This window comes from Rosa rugosa, chromosome 3 (assembly GCF_958449725.1).
Source record: "Rosa rugosa chromosome 3, drRosRugo1.1, whole genome shotgun sequence".
NCBI classification, from domain to species: domain Eukaryota; kingdom Viridiplantae; phylum Streptophyta; class Magnoliopsida; order Rosales; family Rosaceae; genus Rosa; species Rosa rugosa.
Window position 1 is genome coordinate 57,577,154 of NC_084822.1, and position 22,314 is coordinate 57,599,467.

At 39.5% G+C, this 22,314-nt stretch overlaps 3 protein-coding genes and 1 pseudogene across 3 annotated transcripts; 1 reads left to right on the forward strand and 3 right to left on the reverse strand.

Moving 5' to 3' along the window:
* Positions 1–1,993: 1,993 nt before the first annotated feature.
* LOC133735178 (putative F-box/LRR-repeat protein 23) lies at positions 1,994–3,347 on the reverse strand. Its single transcript, XM_062162587.1, has 2 exons — positions 3,096–3,347; positions 1,994–2,694 (listed from the first exon to the last, which is right to left on the reverse strand). Exons 1-2 carry the CDS (start codon positions 3,332–3,334, stop codon positions 2,214–2,216), a joined length of 720 nt encoding a protein of 239 aa, XP_062018571.1. The 5' UTR covers positions 3,335–3,347; the 3' UTR covers positions 1,994–2,213.
* A 5,100-nt stretch (positions 3,348–8,447) lies between these two features.
* LOC133738006 (putative F-box/LRR-repeat protein 22) lies at positions 8,448–13,047 on the reverse strand. The gene is made up of 3 exons (XM_062165448.1): positions 12,853–13,047; positions 8,869–9,078; positions 8,448–8,750 (listed from the first exon to the last, which is right to left on the reverse strand). The coding sequence occupies exons 1-3, from the start codon at positions 13,045–13,047 to the stop codon at positions 8,448–8,450; spliced, it is 708 nt and encodes a 235-aa protein (XP_062021432.1).
* Positions 13,048–13,563: 516 nt separating this feature from the next.
* LOC133738007 (putative F-box/LRR-repeat protein 23) lies at positions 13,564–17,814 on the reverse strand (annotated as a pseudogene).
* Positions 17,730–18,839, forward strand: LOC133738039 (pathogen-associated molecular patterns-induced protein A70). Its single transcript, XM_062165475.1, has one exon. The coding sequence runs from the start codon at positions 17,813–17,815 to the stop codon at positions 18,737–18,739; it is 927 nt and encodes a 308-aa protein (XP_062021459.1). The 5' UTR covers positions 17,730–17,812; the 3' UTR covers positions 18,740–18,839.
* Positions 18,840–22,314: the final 3,475 nt, after the last annotated feature.

The following is a 22,314-nucleotide window of genomic DNA, read 5'->3' on the forward strand; positions in this document are numbered from 1 at the left end:
TCTTCTTCCTTTTTTCTTTTCTTCTTTTTTTTTTCAAAAAAGAAAAAAATAAGTAAATTATCTCTCTCTTTGACCTAGCCGCTCTGCTAGGGTTTACTCGTTGGCCTATTGTCCTCGATAAAATTTCCAAACCTATGGCTGCTGCCTCAATTTTCTTCTTCTCCGGCGCGTCGTTTGTTGATCTGGGGCACACTGCCGGTCGTGCTTTTCTGTCTTTCCTTCTGATTTGCAGTTTTGGTGGAGGTTTGATGGATCCGCGTATGGATCTCACTTTGGGTCATGCTGATTTGGGTGTTGGAGGTACTGAGGACTACCGAATAGATCCTTGGAGGTGGAGGGGGTGTCTGGCCTCTGGTTTTCACTACGTTGGCGATGGCGTTATCATTCTAGGGAGGCGGCCTTGGTTTCTGTCTTCTGACGCTTGCCTCGGAGATGAAGACGCTAAGGTTGGTTGCTGGGTCGTCGGCGGGAGAGGGTGACGCATGATCGACGGCGGAAGCCAGCAGGTAGATGGACATGGTGTTGTCGACGGCGGTAGCTACAGGGTTCTGGCAGCTTCCATTGATGCACAATCTGTTAGGAAATTCAGGTCACCTTCCGAATTCCCTAGCCCAAGACCGAAACCGAATGAAGATAATAATCACAAACTATGCAAGCAAACACAAGATTGTTGACGAGGTTCGGTCAAACAGTTGACCTATGTCCCCGGGTGATGATGATGGTGGATCCGTTAAACGAGAAGAATATTACAAACTTTTGAAGAACGTTTTTGGTTTTTCCACTCAAATAACCTCTCTCCTCACAACCCAAATTCTCATAGAGAATTCCCAAATACACCCGATCTCTCAAACCTTGCAACTCTCTAAAATCTCTCTAATTATCAGAACTCTCAATTGATCCACACACGGATCTCTCTAAACGATGTCACAATGGCATCCTCCAGAATGAGTCTCTTTCAACCCACAACGGCACCTCCTAGAATGAGTATCTTTCAACTCACATCTTCTCTAAATGGTGTCTTCCAATCTCCGAAAGCACACACCAAACCAATAACCATGAATGACTATTTATAGGCTCACGATTAGTCCAACTCCCAATAGGATCTTCAATCCTAAACCTTTACTTCTAAGGAAAAACTCCATAAATCCTAGATACACTAGAATTGCTTACCCAAAGCCTTCAGAAGTAAAGAATCCAAAACATATAAGGAATTAGATATTGAGCCGCAATCCTAACACAATCTGGACCTGGATTCAACTGGGTCCTTTGGGCCTACTGGATTTTGAGCTTCAGTTGGGTTTCACCGAAGAAGAAGAAGGTTGGGCGCCCCAAAGGGAGCAAGCAGGATGTGAAAAAGCTGCATAAGTATAAGCGTTGGGGAAAAGCTTTGAGTTTTGACTCAAACCTTGAAGATTCTGATCCTGATAGGGTAGGTGAACAGGGTATAGTGTTGGAGGGGGTGAATGGGATTACTCAATCGTCAGCATCTACTGCTGTGGAGGGATTGGTGGAATGTGATGGCTCACATTCTACCAATGCTTTAGTTTAATTCTGTTTTGGGTCGCAAAAACCAGTGCCGCAGTTGGAATCTTTTTATGTAAGCATCGAGGTTTCTTGGTTTTTGTTCGAATAAAGGTGCGTAAATTTACCAAAAGGTCGGTGTACTCGGGATTTTTTGAGATTTTATTCTTCTAGAATAGGGTTTCATGAGGTTCTAAGGAACGATTCTTTCTGTCGACCCTAAAGGGGTGTTTCGTTTTTGTACTGCTTGCTGAATTATAATGAAAGGGCTGACCTATTTCCATAAAAAAAAAATATATACCTTCTTCCTTTTTCTTTTTCTCTTGTCACCAGTTCATTTGACCTTGAAGGGTAAAGGTTCTAATTAAACATAATAAACAGTATGTTAACACTAAAGCCTGAAGGAGAACCTAATCAATAAGACGTTAATGCCGTCAAAAAAAACGTCCAATCAAAGATGATTGTCATCACTCGTGAGACTAATATACAACACTCATCTTGCCAAGACACAAAGCATTTCATTACAGAGAAGATAACTACATAAAAAGGGAAGCCTCAGATAGCTAAACATGTCGAGTACAAACCGAAATGTAGGCAGTCAACATTAGAAAACAAATACATATGCATAACATATTAGGGAAGGCACTGCAAAAAGTTTCCAACTAGCCATCCCAAGAACAAAGTGCCTACCATTAATTATCCACATTGTATGAGGGGTCTATGTCCTCGATGGAATCCAGGGGAAGCCTTAACTTTTGAATTCGCTCGACACATCTTCTACCCACATCTCCCTCCAATGTAAGATTCAAGCACCGTCGCAAATCAAGTGACTCAAGATGAGGACAACCATCAAGAATTGCACACAACCCTTCATTACTCATTTGATTCCTGAAAAGCATGAGGTGGTGTAACCCGTGCATCGTTCCTGCTATAGCAAGTGCACAATCATTATGCTCAGGTATATTTTGGTAATCTCCGAACAGTTTGTTCAACTTCAGTGATTTCAAAAGAGGGCATGTGCGCCCAACCAATGCTAGAGTTTCATGTAAGATGTCCTCATCCAATGTAATGTCAAGGTCCTCCAATAATGGAAATCTCAAAGCCACTGCACGGAATCCCTCATCTGTAATTTCATGACAACCCACTAAACGAAGGCGTTTGAGTCCACTTGACCTGTTGAAAAATTTTAAATGAATTTGTTAGCCTAAAAAAGAAAAAAAAGAACTTGAATAGGGATGGACTTTCAAGGTGACTCAAAATTCCAATACAAGCTTAAAGCCCAACTATGATCGGAATCAAGATAACTGTTTACACTGTGTTTTATCTAATTTTATAGGGGGCATGAGATTAGTCTCTTAAATATCTCACACACCCCATTTCCTAATCCTATTCATAGCAGACACATTTTCAAGGTCTTGGAAGCTCAAGCACCAATGGAGATTCACAAATTTAATCCTAAAACATATTAACAAGAACCATGAACAAAATAAAACAGAATCATGTTGAGACAGTGTAATACTGATTCTAGGACTATTATCCAGGCTTCAAATTCTAATTTTGGTGGAATGAAATACCTCTCAGCAAGACAGCAGAGGAGAGAATTGGTGCCAAAGTTCTCGATATTGATATCAACCAAATTACCACAGCAACGTCCAATGGCACTTTTACACAAGCTATACCAGTACAAGGGCCAGCAATTGCGAAAATCCATATAATAGTCATTGCCCATGTCAATGATGCGCCACATTATTGGGTCCTTGCAGGTTTTGTACCACTTTGCGCACATTTTTTGAGCGGTCTCCAGGATATCCATCCCTCCGAGCCGTGACAATGAAGCTGTGTCCATTTAAAGCAGTAACTCTCAGATCTAGCTGTTGTTCGGAAGCGTAATAAACACAATATTGATATGGAACTAGATGAGCAACCGAACAACGAAAAAAAGCAAACACAAGAACACAAGAATTTATAGTGGTTCACTCAATCAATGTGATTGAGCTACGTCCACTTTCGGAGCCGGCGAGAAATTCCACTATAATCAATTGGAGAGAATACAATTAGAGTTTGATAATAAACTCTCTACCCAAACCCCAATTCAACTAAATCCCTAGTAAAACTGAGAATAGGCTATTACTCTAGGTTAATTTTTCTCTCACACACAATCAATCCCTGCGGCAGCAATGCTATATATATATATATATATATTCCCTAATTAACTTAGGGATGCATATATAACCTAATTAACCTAGGCAGCCCATAGGCTCTTCAAATTTGACTTTGTCCACCAATCAAATTAAAGCCAATATTCAATAATCTCCACCTTGGCTTTACTTGATGTAAATTCTCCAAAGTAGAACTTCAAAACCAATCGCCGCTCCGACATCCCCGTAGGGAATTTCAAATTCTACAAACACCAATCAAGTTCAAGCAATGCTTGAACTTGCTAAATGGAACCGACTTTGTCAACATATCAACAGGATTATCTGCAGTTCCAATTTTGAGGAGTTGAACATCACCATCCTCCACCATCTGACGAATCTTGTGAAATTTGACATTGATATGTTTAGTACGAGCATGAGTAACTTGGTTCTCTGCTAAATGAATAGCACTTTGACTGTCACAAAAAATATCCACATATTCTTGAATAATTCCCAAGTCCTCAAGCAAACCACGAAGCCAAACTGCTTCTTTTGCACCCTCTGTTACCGCCATATATTCAGCTTCTGTAGTCGACAAAGCAATTGTAGATTGCAAATTCGACTTCCAACTCACTGGTCCACTAGCAAGAGTAAACACATAAGCTGTAGTAGATCGGCACTTATCCAAATCACCTGCGAAATCAGAGTTCACATATCCAACAACACATTGACTCGTCTTATCCTACTGAAAAACCAATCCAACATCCACAGTACCAAGAATATACCGTAGAATCCACTTTACTGCTTGCTAATGACCTTTACCTGGGTTATGCATATATCTGCTCACCACACTTAAAGCCTGTGAAATATCCGGTCTAGTACACACCATACAATACATCAAGCTACCAACAGCACTAGCATAAGGAACTTTGGCCATATATTTCATATCATCATCTGTGCTAGGAGACATAGTAGATTTAAGCTTAAAGTGAGAGGCAAGAGGTGTACTTACAGGTTTAGATTTATCATTCATGCCAAACCGATGCAGTACCTTCTTCAAATATTGCTTTTGTGACAAACAAACTTTGCCTCTTGATTTATCTCTTTCAATTTCCATGCCCAAAATCTTTTTAGCTTCTCCCAAGTCCTTCATCTCAAATTCACCACTCAATTGTGATTTTAATTTATTTATCTCCACCTTGCTCTTAGATGCAATTAACATATCATCAACATATAAGAGCAAATAAATGAAAGTCCCATCCTGTAGCTTGCGAAAATAAACACATGGATCATAAAGACTACGAGTGTACTTCTGACCGAACATAAATTTATCAAACCGCTTGTACCACTGCCTTGGAGATTGTTTCAAACCATACAATGATTTATGCAGTTTGCAGACCCAATTTTCTTGACCAGTAATTTTAAATCCTTCTGGCTAAGTCATATATATCTGTTCTTTTAATTCACCATGTAAGAAAGCAGTTTTTACATCAAGCTGTGCTAACTCAAGATCAAACTGTGCAACCAAGGCCAATAAAATACGAATAGAAGAATGCTTAACAACAGGAGAAAATACCTCATTGTAGTCAATTACTTCTTTTTGTGCATAGCCTTTAGCTACCAACCTAACCTTGTATCGTGATCCTTCCTTTTTAGCAAACACCCACTTGCAACCAATTGCTCTCTTCCGATGCGGTAACTGAACTAACTCCCATGTTTTATTCTTGTGAAGAGACTTCATCTCCTCACCCATAGCTTTTTCCCACTCTATACAATCTGCATGTATGACAGCTTCTTCATAAGTATAGTAGGAATTTCTTCTTCAATAATTGGAAGTGCATAAGTCACCATATCATTAAGCCAAGCTGGCTTTTGAGCATTCCTTTTTCCCTTTGTAGTTGCAATTGGTCCATCTTGCTGTGTAGGCTCTTGGGTTGGAGCCTCTACTTCAATACTCATGTCCTCAATATTTAAATCATCTGAATCAACATTAGGACTCACTGGATCAATTGGAGTTTCAACAATTTTTTTCTTTAACTCCACCTGCTGCAAACTCTCTACGGTCATTCTCTGCTCTTCAGAATTTTTCTGCTTGTTCTGATCAACCATAATAGCCTCATCAAAAGTCACATCTCTGCTTACAACAACTTTCTTCACATCTGAACACCAAAGCTTAAATCCCTTAACACCCTCATTAAATCCCAAGAATATAGGTTTCTTGGCCCTTGGATCAAGCTTGCTTTCCCTGACATGAAAATAAGCAGGACAACCAAAAATATGTAAATAATGATAATCAGTAGCAGGTTTACCAGACCATACCTCCATGAGAGTTTTTCCCTCAAGTGCAGCAGTAGGTAACCTATTAATGAGATGGCTTGCATACACAACTGCCTCAGCCCAAAATTCTTTGCCTAATCCAGCATTAGACAACATACACCGAATTTTCTCCAATAAAGTCCGATTCATGCGCTCTGCCACCCCATTCTGTTGTGGTGTCTCTCTAACTGTGAAGTGTCTCACAATGCCCTCATCTTGACATAATTTCAAGAAGGGATCAGATTTGTATTCACCACCATTATCTGACCTGAGTCTTTTAATTTTTCGACCGGTCTGAGTCTCAATCATCTTCTTCCACTTCACAAATATATCTAAGACTTCATCTTTATGCTTCATGGTGTACACCCATACTCTTCTAGAGAAGTCATCAACTAAAGAGACATAATAATGCTTACCTCCCAAAGATGCAGTTTTGGTAGGTCCCCATACATCAGTGTGAACATAATCTAGAGTACCTTTAGTCTGATGAACTGCGGTGCCAAATTTAACTCTAGTCTGTTTTCCCAAGACACAATGTTCACAAAATTTTAATTTTCCTGTCTTTGCGCCTTTCAATAGACCTTGCTTCACTAATCCCTGCATTGCTTTCTCACCAGCATGTCCAAGATGCATATGCCATAATTTTGTATTGTCTTCATCATCATCATCTGTAGTCTTAGATATTGCTGTTTCACCTGTCACTGTGCTCCCTTGTAGAAAATATAAATTTCTGAACCTTTCACCTCTCATCACCACAAGTGAACCAGAGACAACTTTAGCAACTCCACTTTTCAATGTAATTGTTTGCCCTTTTGATTCTAAAGTTCCCAAAGAGATAAGATTTTTCTTCAAATTTGGAACATACCTGACATTAGTTAACTCTCTGACTACTCCATCATGCATCTTGAGACGAATTGTACCAATCCCTCTTGTTCTGCAAAGACTGTTGTCTCCCATCAAAACTACTCCACCATTCAACTCCTTGAAAGTAGAGAACCATTCCCTATTAGGACACATATGATGTGAACAACCTGAATCCATAATCCACTTGTCAGAATAACCAACTGCAGATGAATTAGCCAAAGCAAACTCAATCTCATCTTCTTCAAAATCTTCAAAAGCTGATGAACAACTCAAAGCAAAATCAAAGTCGTCATCTTCATTATCTCTTACAACATTCACTTCAGAACCCTTCCTGTCTCTGTTCTTCAACTTAGGACAATCTTTCTTCCAATGACCTTTGTTGTGACAAAAAGCACACTCATCTTTTGCAGGAAATTTACTTCTTGACTTGGAACGAGATTTACCTCTTTTTCCAGTAGGTTTTCTCTCATCAGATCTGCCCCTTACTACAAGTGCTTCACTTGACACATTCTGAAGTTGCTTCTCTTTCTTTCGGCACTCATTATTTATCAATGAATTACACACATCATCAAATTTCACATCATTCTTTCCATGAAACAAAGTTGTAATCAAATGCTCATACTCGTCAGGAAGAGAATTTAGCAAACACAAAGCTTTATCCTCATCACTAATTTGCACATCCAAATTAACCAAATCTGCAAGTATCTTATTGAAATCACTGACTTGTTCAGACACAGAAACATCCTGTCGATAATTAAATCGAAAAAGCCTCCTCTTCAGGTGAAACCGATTTTCAGCACTCTTGATCATATATTGGTCTTCTAATTTCTTCCACAACTCTTTTGCAGAAGTTTCTTTCATGACAAAAAATTTCTGATCTTTAGTAAGACACATTCTGATAGAACCACAAGCCCACTTGTTAATTCTCGCCCACTCCACATCATCTATATCTGCAGGTTTATCTTCCAGAGTTATATCCAATTCTTGTTGACACAAGACATCCATCATCTCACACTGCCACATGCCAAAATTGTTGGTGCCATTAAACTTTTCAACTTCAAATTTGGCATTACCAATTGATGGCTTGGAAGTCGACCAACGCGAAGAACCTGAAGACTCAACCCCTTTCTTTTTCTCGTCAACCATGATTTCCAATCAATGAATCAATTCCCAATTCAGAACCAGAGCTCTGATGCCAGTTTGTTGTTCAGAAGCGTAGCAAACACAATATTGATATGGAACTAGATGAGCAACCGAACAACGAAAAAAAGCAAACACAAGAACACAAGAATTTATAGTGGTTCACTCAATCAATGTGATTGAGCTACGTCCACTTTCGGAGCCGGCGAGAAATTTCACTATAATCAATTGGAGAGAATACAATTAGAGTTTGATAATAAACTCTCTACCCAAACCCCAATTCAACCAATTCCCTAGTAAAACTGAGAATAGGCTATTACTCTAGGTTAATTTTTCTCTCACACACAATCAATCCCTGCGGCAGCAATGCTATATATATATATTCCCTAATTAACTTAGGGATGCATATATAACCTAATTAACCTAGGCAGCCCATGGGCTCTTCACATTTGACTTTGTCCACCAATCAAATTAAAGCCAATATTCAATACTAGCAACAAAATCTTTGCCCTCGGCGGAATCATATGGGGAAAGCCACAGTTTTTCAATTCGTTCAGCACAAATTCTATCCAAGTCTCCGTCCAGATTAAGAGTAAAACAGTGTCGTAGATCAAGGGAACAAAGATGGGGACAAGAATCAAGAATATTTCTCAAGCCATCATCTCTCAACTTATTCCCAAAAAGCTGGAGGTGGTGTAAACCTCTCATTGTTTCTGCTATAGCAAATGCGTCTCCATTGTACTCTTTAAAAGGAAAAAGTGCATTTTTTTTGTTCTGAACAATAATCTGAATACCAATCACTAAAATGATACGCGTAAGGCTCATGTCCAGAGAATCTACACCACTCTTTGTTTAACTTGAATGATTTCAAAAGAGGGCAAGACTGCCCAACCACTCTTATAGCTTCATGTGAGATGTTAGCGCATAGAGTAATGTCAAGTTCCTCCAACAACAGAAGTTTCAGAGCCACTTCAGCCAATCCCTCACTTGATACTCCACTGCAATTCAATAGTCGGAGGCGCCTGATTCCCCTTGATCTATGAAATGTTTTCGTTGCATATGTTAGCAATGTCACAAATAAAGAAATCCAGTAAACAAATTTCTACAGCAACATAATAACTCATTAATATATTGGACTCAAGATACATAGATTCCAACTCAATAAAAAAGTCCACTACAAGCTCAGAAATGAAATTCCAACACGATGTCGTGCAACTTTAGCGGAAGAGCTTCTCTACCGATCTGATCAAATACAAACTGCAAATACACACAAATTGAAATCTCTAGTCCTCGTCAAATACTCTAATAAATTTAGCTGAACAGAAATGCGCGCACTTAAGACTTCCGACTAGCAGCTGATTGATATGTATAAATCAAAGCATTTTCAGAAAGAGAAAGTCACCTATCAGTACGTGATATAGTGAAGCAGCTCATCGGTGCCGAAGTGCTCGATGTTAATATCGACGAGCTCACCGCGGCTGCGATCAACGGCGTGGAAGCACATAATCTCCAGGTCGTATGGAAAATCACCATCATTTCTCATGTCGACGGTGCGCCAAATCCGAGTGTTGGTTGTTCTTATAGATTTTGCGCCATTTCATGCAAACCTTCTGAGCGCTCTCCAACATGTCAATGGCGCCCAGCCGCCACAGCATCGACTCCGTGTCGATGTCAGGGAGCTCCGCTCAGTCTCGCTGCCGTCTCTTTGCGGTGTCGCCCATTTCTGGGTCTCAGGGTTTGGTTTGGTTTGGTTTGATTTGGGCTTGGAGGGTTGACCGGTTGAGTGTGGAACTTGATATATTATATATACATACTCACAGAGACAGAGAGGGAGAGGCAGAGGGAGAGAGAGGAACAATAAATTTGGGCTGATTGGCCCATATAGTTTCGGCGGCAAGTTTTATTGGGTGGACTTTCAAGAAGAGGCCCATGTTAAAAAATTGATAGCACATTTTTCAGTGAAATAATTGCTGCACAATTTTCTTTTCATTTTCAAATTCAATTATATATTCATGCAAAAGTAGAAATTTAGTTATAAATTGTTTTTATGAACATATTGATGATTTTGGCACTCCACTTTTCCATATATTTTACCACCTGCACTCCACTTTTATATAATTTAAAATAAAGTGTAGGCCGTAAAGTGGAGTGTCAAAATCACTCTCTTAAATATAGAAGACTTTTCATTTAAATTACATAAAGTCGTATAAGAAGTCAATTAAAGTGTGGAGAGAAAAAAAAACTGATTTAAGGATCGCGTTCAACCTAAAGCATTCTATTCTTTTTATGCCAATTCCACTTATAGTCCAATTTCCTTCGTATATGTATAGAGATACTAATTTATTCTCATAGCTCAGTTGACATTTATAAGTTTGAAGCATACAGGGGAACCCAACCAATAAGCAGTTAATTTCATTAAAATAATAATAATAATAATAATAATAATAATAATAATAATAATAATAATAATAATAATGTAGCGATCAATGCTTGTATGTCTGTTAAAAAGAAGTAAAGAACCAACACTTAATAATCAGAATCGATTCGTCAATGAACTAACTCAACTAAGGCAGTGCTAAGAATGAAGCTCTCACAACTACTTGAACCAAAAAATAGAAGAGAGCACCTCTTTTAATTTAACTTCACGATTTTAGGGCCGGCCTTGCCCGTGGGCATCATTGGCACAGCCCAGGGCCCAACATAGAGGGGGCACCAGATTTTATCTATAAGATTTAATATATATATATATATATATATATATATATATATATATATATATATATATATAGAGAGAGAGAGAGAGAGAGAGAGAGAGAGAGAGAGAGTGGAACGTAAAAAAAATAATAAAAAAATTCAGATTTCTAGACGCAGATCGCATCTTTACTTCTTCTTCTTCTTCCAACGCGCAACGGCAGGCACAAAATTGATTATCCAAGCGTCTCTTGCTCTCTCCAAAGTCCCAAACCTTGAAACCCAGCAAATTTTTTCTTTAAATTGGTTTCAATGGTAACTCAATTCTTCAGTTCATTCTCATCCATCACCCAATCCTTTTCCTCACTATGTTTCTATTATTCTACGGTGATCATACGAATTTTTCAGCTTTCTATCGATGTAGGCTGAGGTCAAATCAAAATAGGTATTGGGTGTTCTTCAAATTTGATATCCAATGAAAATTTGGATATCAAAAGCCTTGTTACTTGTTTTTTGAGTTCTATTGATTTTTAACAATCTGCTCATTCATTGGTTTCAATTTTCAATATTAGGTGCAATTGGAAGTTGGAGTTGCAAGTCAATCTTGATTAGAAAAGAAAGATTAAGAAGGAAAAAAGCAAATTCCAGATTTTCTGGTATGGTTCTATGCTCCAGTGTTTATCAATTATCATTCAAAGTGATTTCTAAGTTCTAACAACCTGCTCATTCATCGGTTTTCAATTTTCAATATTAGGTGCAATTGGAAGTTGGATTTGCAAGTCAATCTCGATCAGAAAAGAAAAAACAAGAAGGAAAAAAAGCTGATTCTAGATTTCCAGGCTAGTTGGGCACACACAAAAAATTTCGCCCTGGGCATCAAAAAGCTCAGGACCGGCCCTACACGATTTTTATTCTATGATATATGCTGATATTTATAGAAAAATTAACTAAAATATGGATATTAGATAGTTAGTGAACAAAATTGTCTGATGTAATGTAAGGGATTCATCATAGCTCAATTCTCATTACAAATGTTTCACAAAAATTACGAAAGACTTCTGTAATTGAAGAGCAAGAATTTCGTAAATGAAGAGTAATTTGGATATTTTGAGTGTATAACAGCCATTTTTTCAAAACTTAGTTCCATTGTTGGTACATTCTCTAGAAAATTGAGTTGACACATCAATCTCTCTTTCCCTTCTCTCATTTCATGATTAGGGCATAGTTCTAAATTTGTAACTCATAGCTATTTAGCTCAATTGGATCTCTGTTAGTGTGAAAATATTGTAGATGCTCCTCAAAACCAAACCATGAATGAGCTGGTGATGATTTCACAATAGACTATATGAGAGGATTGCATTACACGCTAAAGAGTCCTACTATTCTACAACATCTAGTCCCTCAATTGGTCCACTCAATTTCCCTCTTAGGAAGAACCAAGCCGAAAGAATTGAATTCACACTTGCATCACTAAAAGCTTAAACACCCCCAAAAGAACATTAACTAAAAGAATGAGCAACCTAAGCCCAAATTGCAAGCAAAGACATCGATCCAGCTCCAAGAAATAGCAAGCAATAAGACAGAATTTGAAGCCGGAAATTGCAGCTCATCCTCTTGCTCAGAAAGTCAGCAGCAATTAGGTCCACCGAGGCCATGTAGACCAGAATACCAGCAGACATGGAATCCAAGATGCCTTCAGTGACCAGAGCTCCTGCACTGTTCGGGTTAGAGTATGATATCATCTTCTTTCTTTTTCTTTTTCTTCTTCTCATGTCATCAGTTCATTTGATCTTGAAGGGAAAAGGTTCTAATTAAACACAATCAACATTATGTTAACACTAAAGCTGAAGGAGAACCTAATCAATAAGACGTTAACGCCGTCTAATAAAATGTCCAATCAAAAGATGATTGTCATCACTCGTGAGGCTAATATACAATACTCATCTTGCGCGAGACACAACATTTCATTACAGAGAAGATAACTAAATAAACTGGAAGTCTCAGATAGCTAAACATGTCGAGTACAAACCGAAATGTAGGCAGTTGACATTAGAAAACATGTACATATGCATAACATATTAGGGAAGGTTCCCAACTATCCATCCCAAGAACAAAGTGCTTACCATTAACCATTCATATTATATGATGGGTCTATGTCCTCGATGGAATCCAAGGGAAGCCTTACCTTTTGAATTCGTTCGACGCATCTTCTACCCAGATTTACCTCCAATGTCAGATTCAAACACTGTCGCAAATCAAGTGACTCAAGATGAGGACAACCATCAAGAATTGCACTCAACCCTTCATTAGTCATTTCATTCCCAAGAAGCATGAGGTGGTGTAACCCGTGCATCGTTCCTGCTATAGCAAATGTTACCATGGATGGAAAATTGCTGAAAAAAAATAATTGGCACAAGCTCCACAATTTTCTTTTAATATTCAAATTTAATTATAAATTCATGCAAAAAGATGATTTAGTTATAAATTATTTTGAAGGAACCCTATAAAGATAGGTTGATGATTTTGACACTCTACTTTTCTATATATTTTATCACACTTCACTTTTATGTAGTTTAAACTTTAAAGTGAACTGTAAGTCGTAAAGTGGAGTGCTAGAATCACTCCCATAAAGATGGAATTCTTTTATTCTAAACACAAAGTCATGCAAGCATTCCCTTATAGTGCGAGGAGGAAAGGAACTGATTTATTGGTACATATAATGATTTGCTTAGCTCAACCATGTCATCAAATCTCTAAAGAATGGAAAAACTTACTCCTTTATATATTCCAATTTCCTTCGTGTTCGTAAATATATAGTACTTGGGTTATAAAGCTGAGCTGACATTTTTAAGTCTGAAGAATGCAGGGGAACGTAATCGATAAGCAGTCAATCTCATAACAAGTACAACGATCATCTTGAGAATAAAAAAAGCAGAGACAAAACATGTCCCAACAGATAATGTACTACATAACCAGAAAATCCCAGATAGCGAAGTCTGTCAAGTAGCCAAAATGCACATAGTCAACATTACAAAACGTAGATACAACATCTGCAGAGCATACAAAGGAGAGTACAACAAAAAGTTTCCGAGTCTCCATCCCAAGAACAAGGTGCCTACCATTCAGCATCCAGATCATATGATGGGTCAATGTCGTCGATGGAGTCCTGGGGAAGCCACAACTTTTGAATTCGTTCAGCACATCTTCTACCCGTCTTTCCCCACAATTTAAGATTGAAACACTGTCGTAGATCTAGTGACTCAAGATGAGGACAGCCATCAAGAATTGCAGACAAACCTTTGTTAGACAGTTGATTCCTGAAAAGCATGAGGTGGTGTAACCCGTGCATGGTTCCTGCTATAGCAAATGCACAGTCATTACGCTCAGCCTTATCGCAGCAGTCATCTCTGAACCATTGTTTGTTAAACTTGAATGATTTCAAAAGAGGGCATGATCGCTCAACCAATGCTAGAGTTTCATGTGAGATATCCTCGAATAATGTAATGTCAAGGTGCTCCAACATTGGAAATTTTGAAGCCACTTTACGGAATCCCTCGTCTGTAATTCTATGAGAACCCACTAAACGGAGGCGTTTGAGTCCTCTTGACCTGTTGAAAGTTTAGAATGAATTTGTTAGCCAAACTATACACTATCAATACTGTTTGGTGAGCCAACCCCAAGTATATATGTTCAATAGATTTGAAGAAGTTGCTCGGCGCTTATTTATGCAGATGCATGTGGTCAGATAACATGTTCTATATATACTGCATTGAATTGATTCAGACAGTCCATCAGTTTATAGGCTTCTTGACTGAAATATTAAGAGCTCAATTCTAAGTAGCGTCAAGTCAGTCAAGATGATGTTCAAAATGCGATATCTGTATTTAGTAACTCTTGTGTGAGTACCGTGAGATTAGTCACTTCACTCTCACACACATGCCTTTTCCAAATCTACTTATAGCAGACACCATTTTCATGTTCTTGAAAGCTCAAGCATAATGGAGATCCATTAATATCCCCTAAAAGTCTAAAACATATAACAACAAGAAAATGGAAACAAGTAAAAGAGAATCATGATGAAACATATAGTACTACGGATTATGATAAGTATTAAGGATCTAAATTTTAATATGAGTGAGAAAGATATACCTCTCTGCAAGATAATCTAGGAGAAAATTGGTACCGAAGTTCTCAACATTGATATCAACCAAATTACCACAGCTACGATCAATGGCATCTCCACACAAGTCATGCAAGTAGAAGGGCCTGTAGTTGGAAATATCAAACTTATTGTGCATGTCGATGGTGCGCCACATCAATGGGTCCTTGCAGATGTAGAACCACTTTGAGCACACTTTCTGAGCAGTGGCCAGGATCTCAATTGCTCCCATCTGTGACAGTATTGATCTTGTAATATTGTCTGGGAGCTCTGTCCATTTAAAGCAGTAACCTTCAGTAGAATCATGTGGAAGCCACAGTTTTTCAATTCGTTCAGCACAAATCTCCATCCAGATTAAGAATGAAACAGTGGCGTAGATCAAGTGAACAAAGATGAGGACAAGAATCAAGAATATTTCTAAGCCATCATTTGTCAACTTATTCCCGAAAAGCTGGAGGTGGCGTAAACCACCCATTGTTCCTGCTATAGCAAATGCAACTCCATTGTAATCGTCTTTGAAAGGAAAAGGTGTAAGTTTCTCTCGGTAACAATGACATGAACACCAACTTCCAAAATGGTACGCATAAGGCTCATCATTTGAGAATATACACCACTCTTTGTTTAATTTGAATGATTTCAAAAGAGGGCAAGAGCGTCCAACCACTTCTAGAGCTTCATGTGAGATATTACCGCATAGAGAAATGTCAAGTTCCTCCAACAATGGAAGTTTCTGAGCCACTTTTCCCAATCCCTCATCTGATATGCTATTGCAACACAATAGTCGGAGGCGTCTGATCCCCCTTGAACTATGAAAGTTTTCAGATGAGTACGTTAGGGGTGTCACAAACACAGAAATCCATTGAAACAAATTATAGATCAACATAATAACTCATCCGAACGAAAACACATAAACTCCAATACATTTATCCATTAATTAAGATAACATAGAAATATAAAAATAAAAAATTATACTTTGATGATATGGATACGCCACATAAGCTGCCACCTAAGGTGGGCTCTAGGTGGTTCCCTAAAAGGTGGTTCACCTAGCATTACTCATTAATCTATTGTATGTTGAACAATGTCAGAGAGAACAGATGCTCAAAGTCAAGATATCAATCTCATAGAGTTCTGTGTTCATGACTTCATGTGCTATCTAATTTTACAGAAAACAAAAATCACACGAAAAATTGATAAAACTTCAACATTTTTCCTACTCGAATATATACACAAAAACTCCAATACGTACCGAAAAAATGAAGCCATAATGGCCATGGGTCAGTTAAACCAGTTATTAATAGAAATTCCAAGTTTCTGGTAACCATATACTAGTAATACATACCAGTTATTACCTATCAGTGATGTAATGAAGCAACCGATCGGTGCCGAAGTGCTCGATATTGATATCGACCAGCTCACCACGGCTACGATCAACGGCGTGACGGCACATAACCTCCAAGTCGTAGTCCATGGCTTGGAGATCACCATCATTTCTCATGTCGATGGTGCGCCACATCCGAGTGTTGTTCTTGCAGATTCTGCGCCAGTTCATGCACACACCTTCTGAGCATTCTCCAAAACCTCAATGGCCCCCAGACGCCGGAATATCGACTCCGCCGCGTTCTCAGGTAGCTCCGTTCAGTCTCGCCGCCGTCCTCTCCCGGCGGCTCCGTTTGAGGGTTCCCCCATTTTCTCAATTCTCAGGGTTTCGCTTTGGTTTTCGAGAGAGAATTTTTGAATTGTGTGTTTCGAGAATTCGACTGTTGAGACTCGGTGTCAGAGCAATGTTTGGGCCGGGTCGAGACTTGTGGGCCGATGTAAGCCCTTATAGTTTTGGCGGCAAAACAGGTATTGGTTTTGGTTACAAGTTGAACGGTTTTGGTAAAATAATGGAGAGACCGGAAGAAGGGGAGGGTCATGTTCACTAGATTCTGTGTTGTTGACATTTCTAATTAATTGGACAATTGAGGCCATGCCCGCTGCCCATGCTTCCTCTAAATTTGAGGCCTTACCTCAAACTCCCAACTACCTTACTATTCTAAAATATTATGACCCAAAAAAATCATAACTAAAACTATACATATTTCTTAAAGAACTCACCAACTGTTTGTTTCTTTCATTTACAAAATTGGAAGGAAACCTATTCCTACACACTAATGTCTACCTCACTACTTATAGAGTTATATCATAGAACACATCTCATGTCATTCTCAAAACACTTCGAGCTTGTTGGATAATATTTTTTAAAAAAATATGATTTTTAAAAACAAAAACTAGAAAACAAAATTATATATTTTAAATTTAAAAATGCATTTAGTAGTTTAATGTGAAAAAATATTTTCTATAATATATAAATTGAGAGACGAAAAAGGTGAAAATATTGAATAGTTAATTTTAGTTTCTCTGTTGAAAATAAAACATAATTTTTTTATTTTATCTTTTAAAAAAATAGGTCGCCAAATAGATTAACTCTATTTTCATTTTCTAATACAGGTATGAAAATGTTATGAAATGCCACTTAAATTTTGCACACGAGAAACTTAAAATGCTTTTAGAAAGTTGTGGCAAACTAGTGAGTGGAGAGAACGCCCTTTCACACCACCCAAAACGACGTCGGCCGCCGAAGACAGCTTACTCCCTTCATTCAAAAAAAAAAATCCAACCACAACCCTCCATTTTCTCCCAAACCACCTAACGAAAACGAATAGAGTCTGTGAATTCACACACCACCCATTCCTGACTGACACGTGCCCTCCAGTGCATGAGAGAAAAAGAGAATATGAAAAACAAAACAAATCTGAGAAAAGACCAAACTACCTCAGCAGAAGATATCCACCCAGGTAAAAAGAGACGAGCCCTCCACACAGACCCCCACCTAAGAATTTCTCTTCTATTTATGCCGTCCTCTCTCTCCAGCAACTGGAACCCACTCTTATACTTAAGAGTCCCCCAATTTCCTCCTCCACTGTAACCAATCCCAAAAGCCATGTTTGAGGAATCTGTATCCTCCCTACCCTCAATTTGGGCCTCCATGAACAGCTGGTTAACCCCAACTGTTCTCTTCCTCCTCCTCCAGCTCATGATTGGCACCATCTTCATTGCTTCCAGCTTAGGCACCCAGAAGCACCACGACCACGACCACGACCACCACCAGCAGCAGCAGCAGCAACAAGGCTTGGCGAGGTCTCCCTCTGTTTTGCAGCGGTTCAAATCCATCAACTTCTACGCCTACAGATCTCCGGAACCGGCCACGAATTATGAAAAACCACCTGAATCCGAGACCCATTTCGCCTTCCCCCACGCCCAGGAGGTGGAACAGCCCAAACTCCCCAGATCTCCTTCCATTCTGGAGCGGCTCCAGTCCTTCAAGTCCCAGTTCCACTTCCCGAAAGAGTCCAGCCCGCTACAGCCCCGAGATTTCGCAGTCCCGGAACCCCATTTCAGTACTTACGAGCACTCTCATGAAGACGAAGACGACGAAGAGTCGGAAGAGGAGGCAGGAGAGGCTGAAGAGTTGGATGAGGACCAATTCGAAGCCGAAGAAGAAGGTGAGGAGAAAGAGCAGACCCTGGACGAGATTTACAGCCAGCTAGATCTGCAGGACCACCACGTCAGCAGGACGACATCGGACACCAAGCCGGCTTCCGGCGACGTACCCGCGAAGCTGCCGAAGAAGATGAAGAAGTCGGCCAGCGCCAAGTCGGCATTTGCTCATTTCGAGGCGGACGACATCGTGGAGAGCCGCCGGCCGGCGACCGTGAAGGAGAAGAAGGCAAAGGCGGCGGAGGACGACGCGGAGGTGGATTCGAAAGCCGATGACTTCATCAACAGGTTCAAGCAGCAGCTGAAGCTGCAGAGGCTGGACTCGATCATTAGGTACAAGGACATGGTTTACAGAGGAAGCGATAAGTGATTAAGATTATTATTTTGGGTTTTGATTAATTTAATCTTGTGTTAATTTTTGGGGAAGAAGAAGAAGAATTCTTATTAGGGGTTCTTGAATGTAATTTAGATCTACTAGTCTCCTACTACTACTACTAGTCTCTCAGTCACTGCTGCTGCTGCTGCTGCTGCGGCGGGCACTTTTGTTTGTTTTGTTCAGAAATGCCCCTTTATGTTAAGTGTTCTATTTACGGTTGGCATCCCTTCGTTATTGAGGGGTATATGGGTAATTTGGTCGTCGCTATCGATCTGTGTCTTATTTGAAGGAAAGCGGTGAGGTGGAGTGTGTTGCAGGGTGAGATTATAAGCTGGAATTGCCCACGGACCACAAGAAATTTAGTTGTATATTTTATCTATGAATCGGTGGGGCAATTAGGTCAAATCATGTTGGATTTCGCTATCTCGGAGCTTATCCGTATGTGAAGGGGTTTTGGTCGTGTTGCACGTGGGTGGTTTTGTTTTGATACTTGCATTGAACACCGATTGGCGACTGTGTACTATAACCTCTAGTTCTTCCTCGTCGTCCAAAATAAACATACAAAAATTCTACGCTAATTAGCATAGAGTCGTAGACTTTAGGCAAGAAGTTAAGAAGCTTTGGCAAGCTGTCTTGGGGACAAGCGGACAATAGATAACAACGGACGTTACTGCTTTGAGAAAGACTTGCGTGGGGCATCTGTGGTAGTGCGGCAGATCAATCACTGTCCAGTAGGAGGATCTTTTTGGTATTGCACATTTAGAGAGCAGGAACAGTTTCTGAAAAGAGGAAAAAAAAAAAAATTTCTTCTGATTGGGTGGCCCTAAAGCCACGTGGTGGGAAAACACCTACCTAAGAATTTCTCTACTACTTTAGTTTTATCATCCGCTCTCTAAGGCCTTCTCCAACCCACCAACAAAAAATGCTAAAAGGCTATTTTTTAGCCTAAATGATCTCCAACCCACCAAACTTAGGGCCGAAGGACCAAAACTTAGGGCTAAAGGTGAGTAGAGAGGGGTAAATTTAGCCCCAAAGTTAGCCTTTTAGCCCTTAGGGCAAAATGGATCAGAAAAGGGAGGCCCACCGTTGGGTGCTACTGTGACATATGCATGACGTCAGCAACTGCTTGTTGCTGACGTCATCTAGCCGTTGTTTTTTTTTTATTTTTTATTTTACACTATAAATACATATTACCTCAACCTTCTTTTTCACATCTTCCTTTTACTTCCTCATATATATCTCTCATTTATTTTTCCTTTATTGAAAATAAATATATTTTTGATTATCTTCAAAAAAAACATCCGGAAATTTTTTTTTTTATCATAAAAATAATTTCAATTACTATAAGTAAAAATCTGAAAAAAAAATGAGAATATATATATATATATATATATATATATATATATATATATAACATATCCAAAATGTTAAAATATATTTTAGAGCTATAATTTAGCCTTGATGGGTTGGAGATGGTTGATGTGACATTGATGAATAGTGCAGAATTCAGGGCTATTTTTAGCCCTTTTGGTTGGAGATGGCCTTAAGGATAAGTACTTGTAGGGTTAACAACACGGATAGAATACTGATACATTAAAAAGATTTAGTTCGATAAAAAGGGTAGAATAACCTAGTATATAACATTAGTCTATTGATGAATGGAGTGAGTGAGCCTCTAAATTAAGTTATTTTACTTAATCTATTGGACTATAGAGGAACCCACAAACATAACTGGATTTGGTGTTTGGTGACATAGTTATTGCTGGGTTTTTTATCTTTTAGTTTTTATTGCTGCGGTTTGATCCATTGTGCGTTTTAATGAATCCATAAATTTCTCTTGGATATGGTATGGATGTGGGGGTCCTAGCAGGGTTTTCGGGGCCACATTAGTAATTATGTATGATTCTTTTGTCTTGAGTCTTGACCAATGTTTCATGATGTTAAATTGTGAATGGTGAAAGGGGCCACATCAGTGGGTAAAATGTCACACTTTTTATATTTGGACCGAGGTAAAATGAGTGACTTGGGTCCGAATAGCCACCGCCGAGGCAGGTGCTACTGTGCTAGAACCGTAGCGAGAGCCACCACCTGAGAGTTCAATCATCGTTCACCATATGGCAACTTCAAGAAAGTTGTGCATATTCCGAATGTGCAAATAAAATCTTTATTTCATGATCAAGAATAAACCCTAAATATTTCGGAATGGGGTTACACAATAGTATAAAAACTAAAAAAGAATTGAAAGTCAAGCAGAGCCTTAGAGTTTTTGGGCAGAGAGTGGCGGCGGCTCGATTGCGGGCTGGGCAGCACCGGCGACTCATCGTCGTGGGTTGTGAGGAGCAGATCTTAGCGTCTGCTATTTGGCGACGGTTGGATTGATCTGACCTGGTTGGAGACGAGGCAGGTTCTTGGCGGCGAAATCTATTGCGCTGTCGGATCAAGGTAGATTGGCGGCGGTTCAGGGAGGCAGAGAGTCAGGGAGGTCGTTCTGGTGGTTCGGGGTGTCGAGGAGGTTTCGTACTGGCTTGGGTTTCTTGGGTTCAAGCTTTGGCCGAGCGGTGCATCAGGTGTATCTTGCGTCGAGGTCGTGCAGTAGGTGGGAGGCTAGCTTTGATTGGATAAGCGCTTAGCTCCTTGCGGTGTCAAGGCAGCATAGTGGTTGAAGAGCAAGGTAGATCGATAAATTTGGTGGGTCGTTGATTGACGACGAGATGGTTTGGTGGAAGGGTCGACCGCCGGAGACCCTGCTATCAGCGGCGGCGGTGGCGGTGATGGCTAGGCAGCATGACTGGGCTTCACTTCACTTAGCTCGGGCTTGGGCCTGGGCTGTTGGGCCTAGGTTCACTTCGAGCCTGCAGATTTCCAAGAAAAGCTTGAAGACCAACCTGTTGCCGAGGTTGTTGGCTGCTGAAGAGCCTGAGGCAAGTGCTAGCTCTAACTCTAAGGGGAAAGAGCAGGTGCTTGCTTAAGGTATCAAAATCTCAAGACATTCTGAACTTCAAGCCTTCTCGAGTGGGAGTGATTTCTATATACTTTCTAAGATGTTTCTAGTTGATATATGTTTCACAATTGAGTGCTGGTAGATTAGACTAGATGAATGATTTTGCCTTAGGAAGTGAGATTATTCTTGCTTAGTTTTGTTGGCTTGCTGTTTCAGCGAGCGACCATTTAGACTTTAATAAGTTTAGGTGTGACTTAGATAGGACGTCCGGTTTGTTCCGGCTCTTCTTATGTAAGTTCTGTTAGACTCTGGCCTGTTAGTTCATGGCTTTGATATCTAATAAAATCAAATCCTTTCAAAAAAAAAATAGTATAAAAACTAAAACAACCAACTAAATGAATATTTATTTTAAGGAACAATTTGACACATTATGTGTGATACAATTTGATACATTATATCTAAAGCTACCAGTAGGACTAAAATGAGAAGCAAAGGACTAGTGGCACTACCATCAGACGAACTTTACGTGCATTTGAGTACTTGTATTAATCACTAAACTACCTCTTGGATCTTGATATTGGGTTTTGGGATAAGCTTTGAAGAACTAAAACTTGTGAAACAAAAGGGT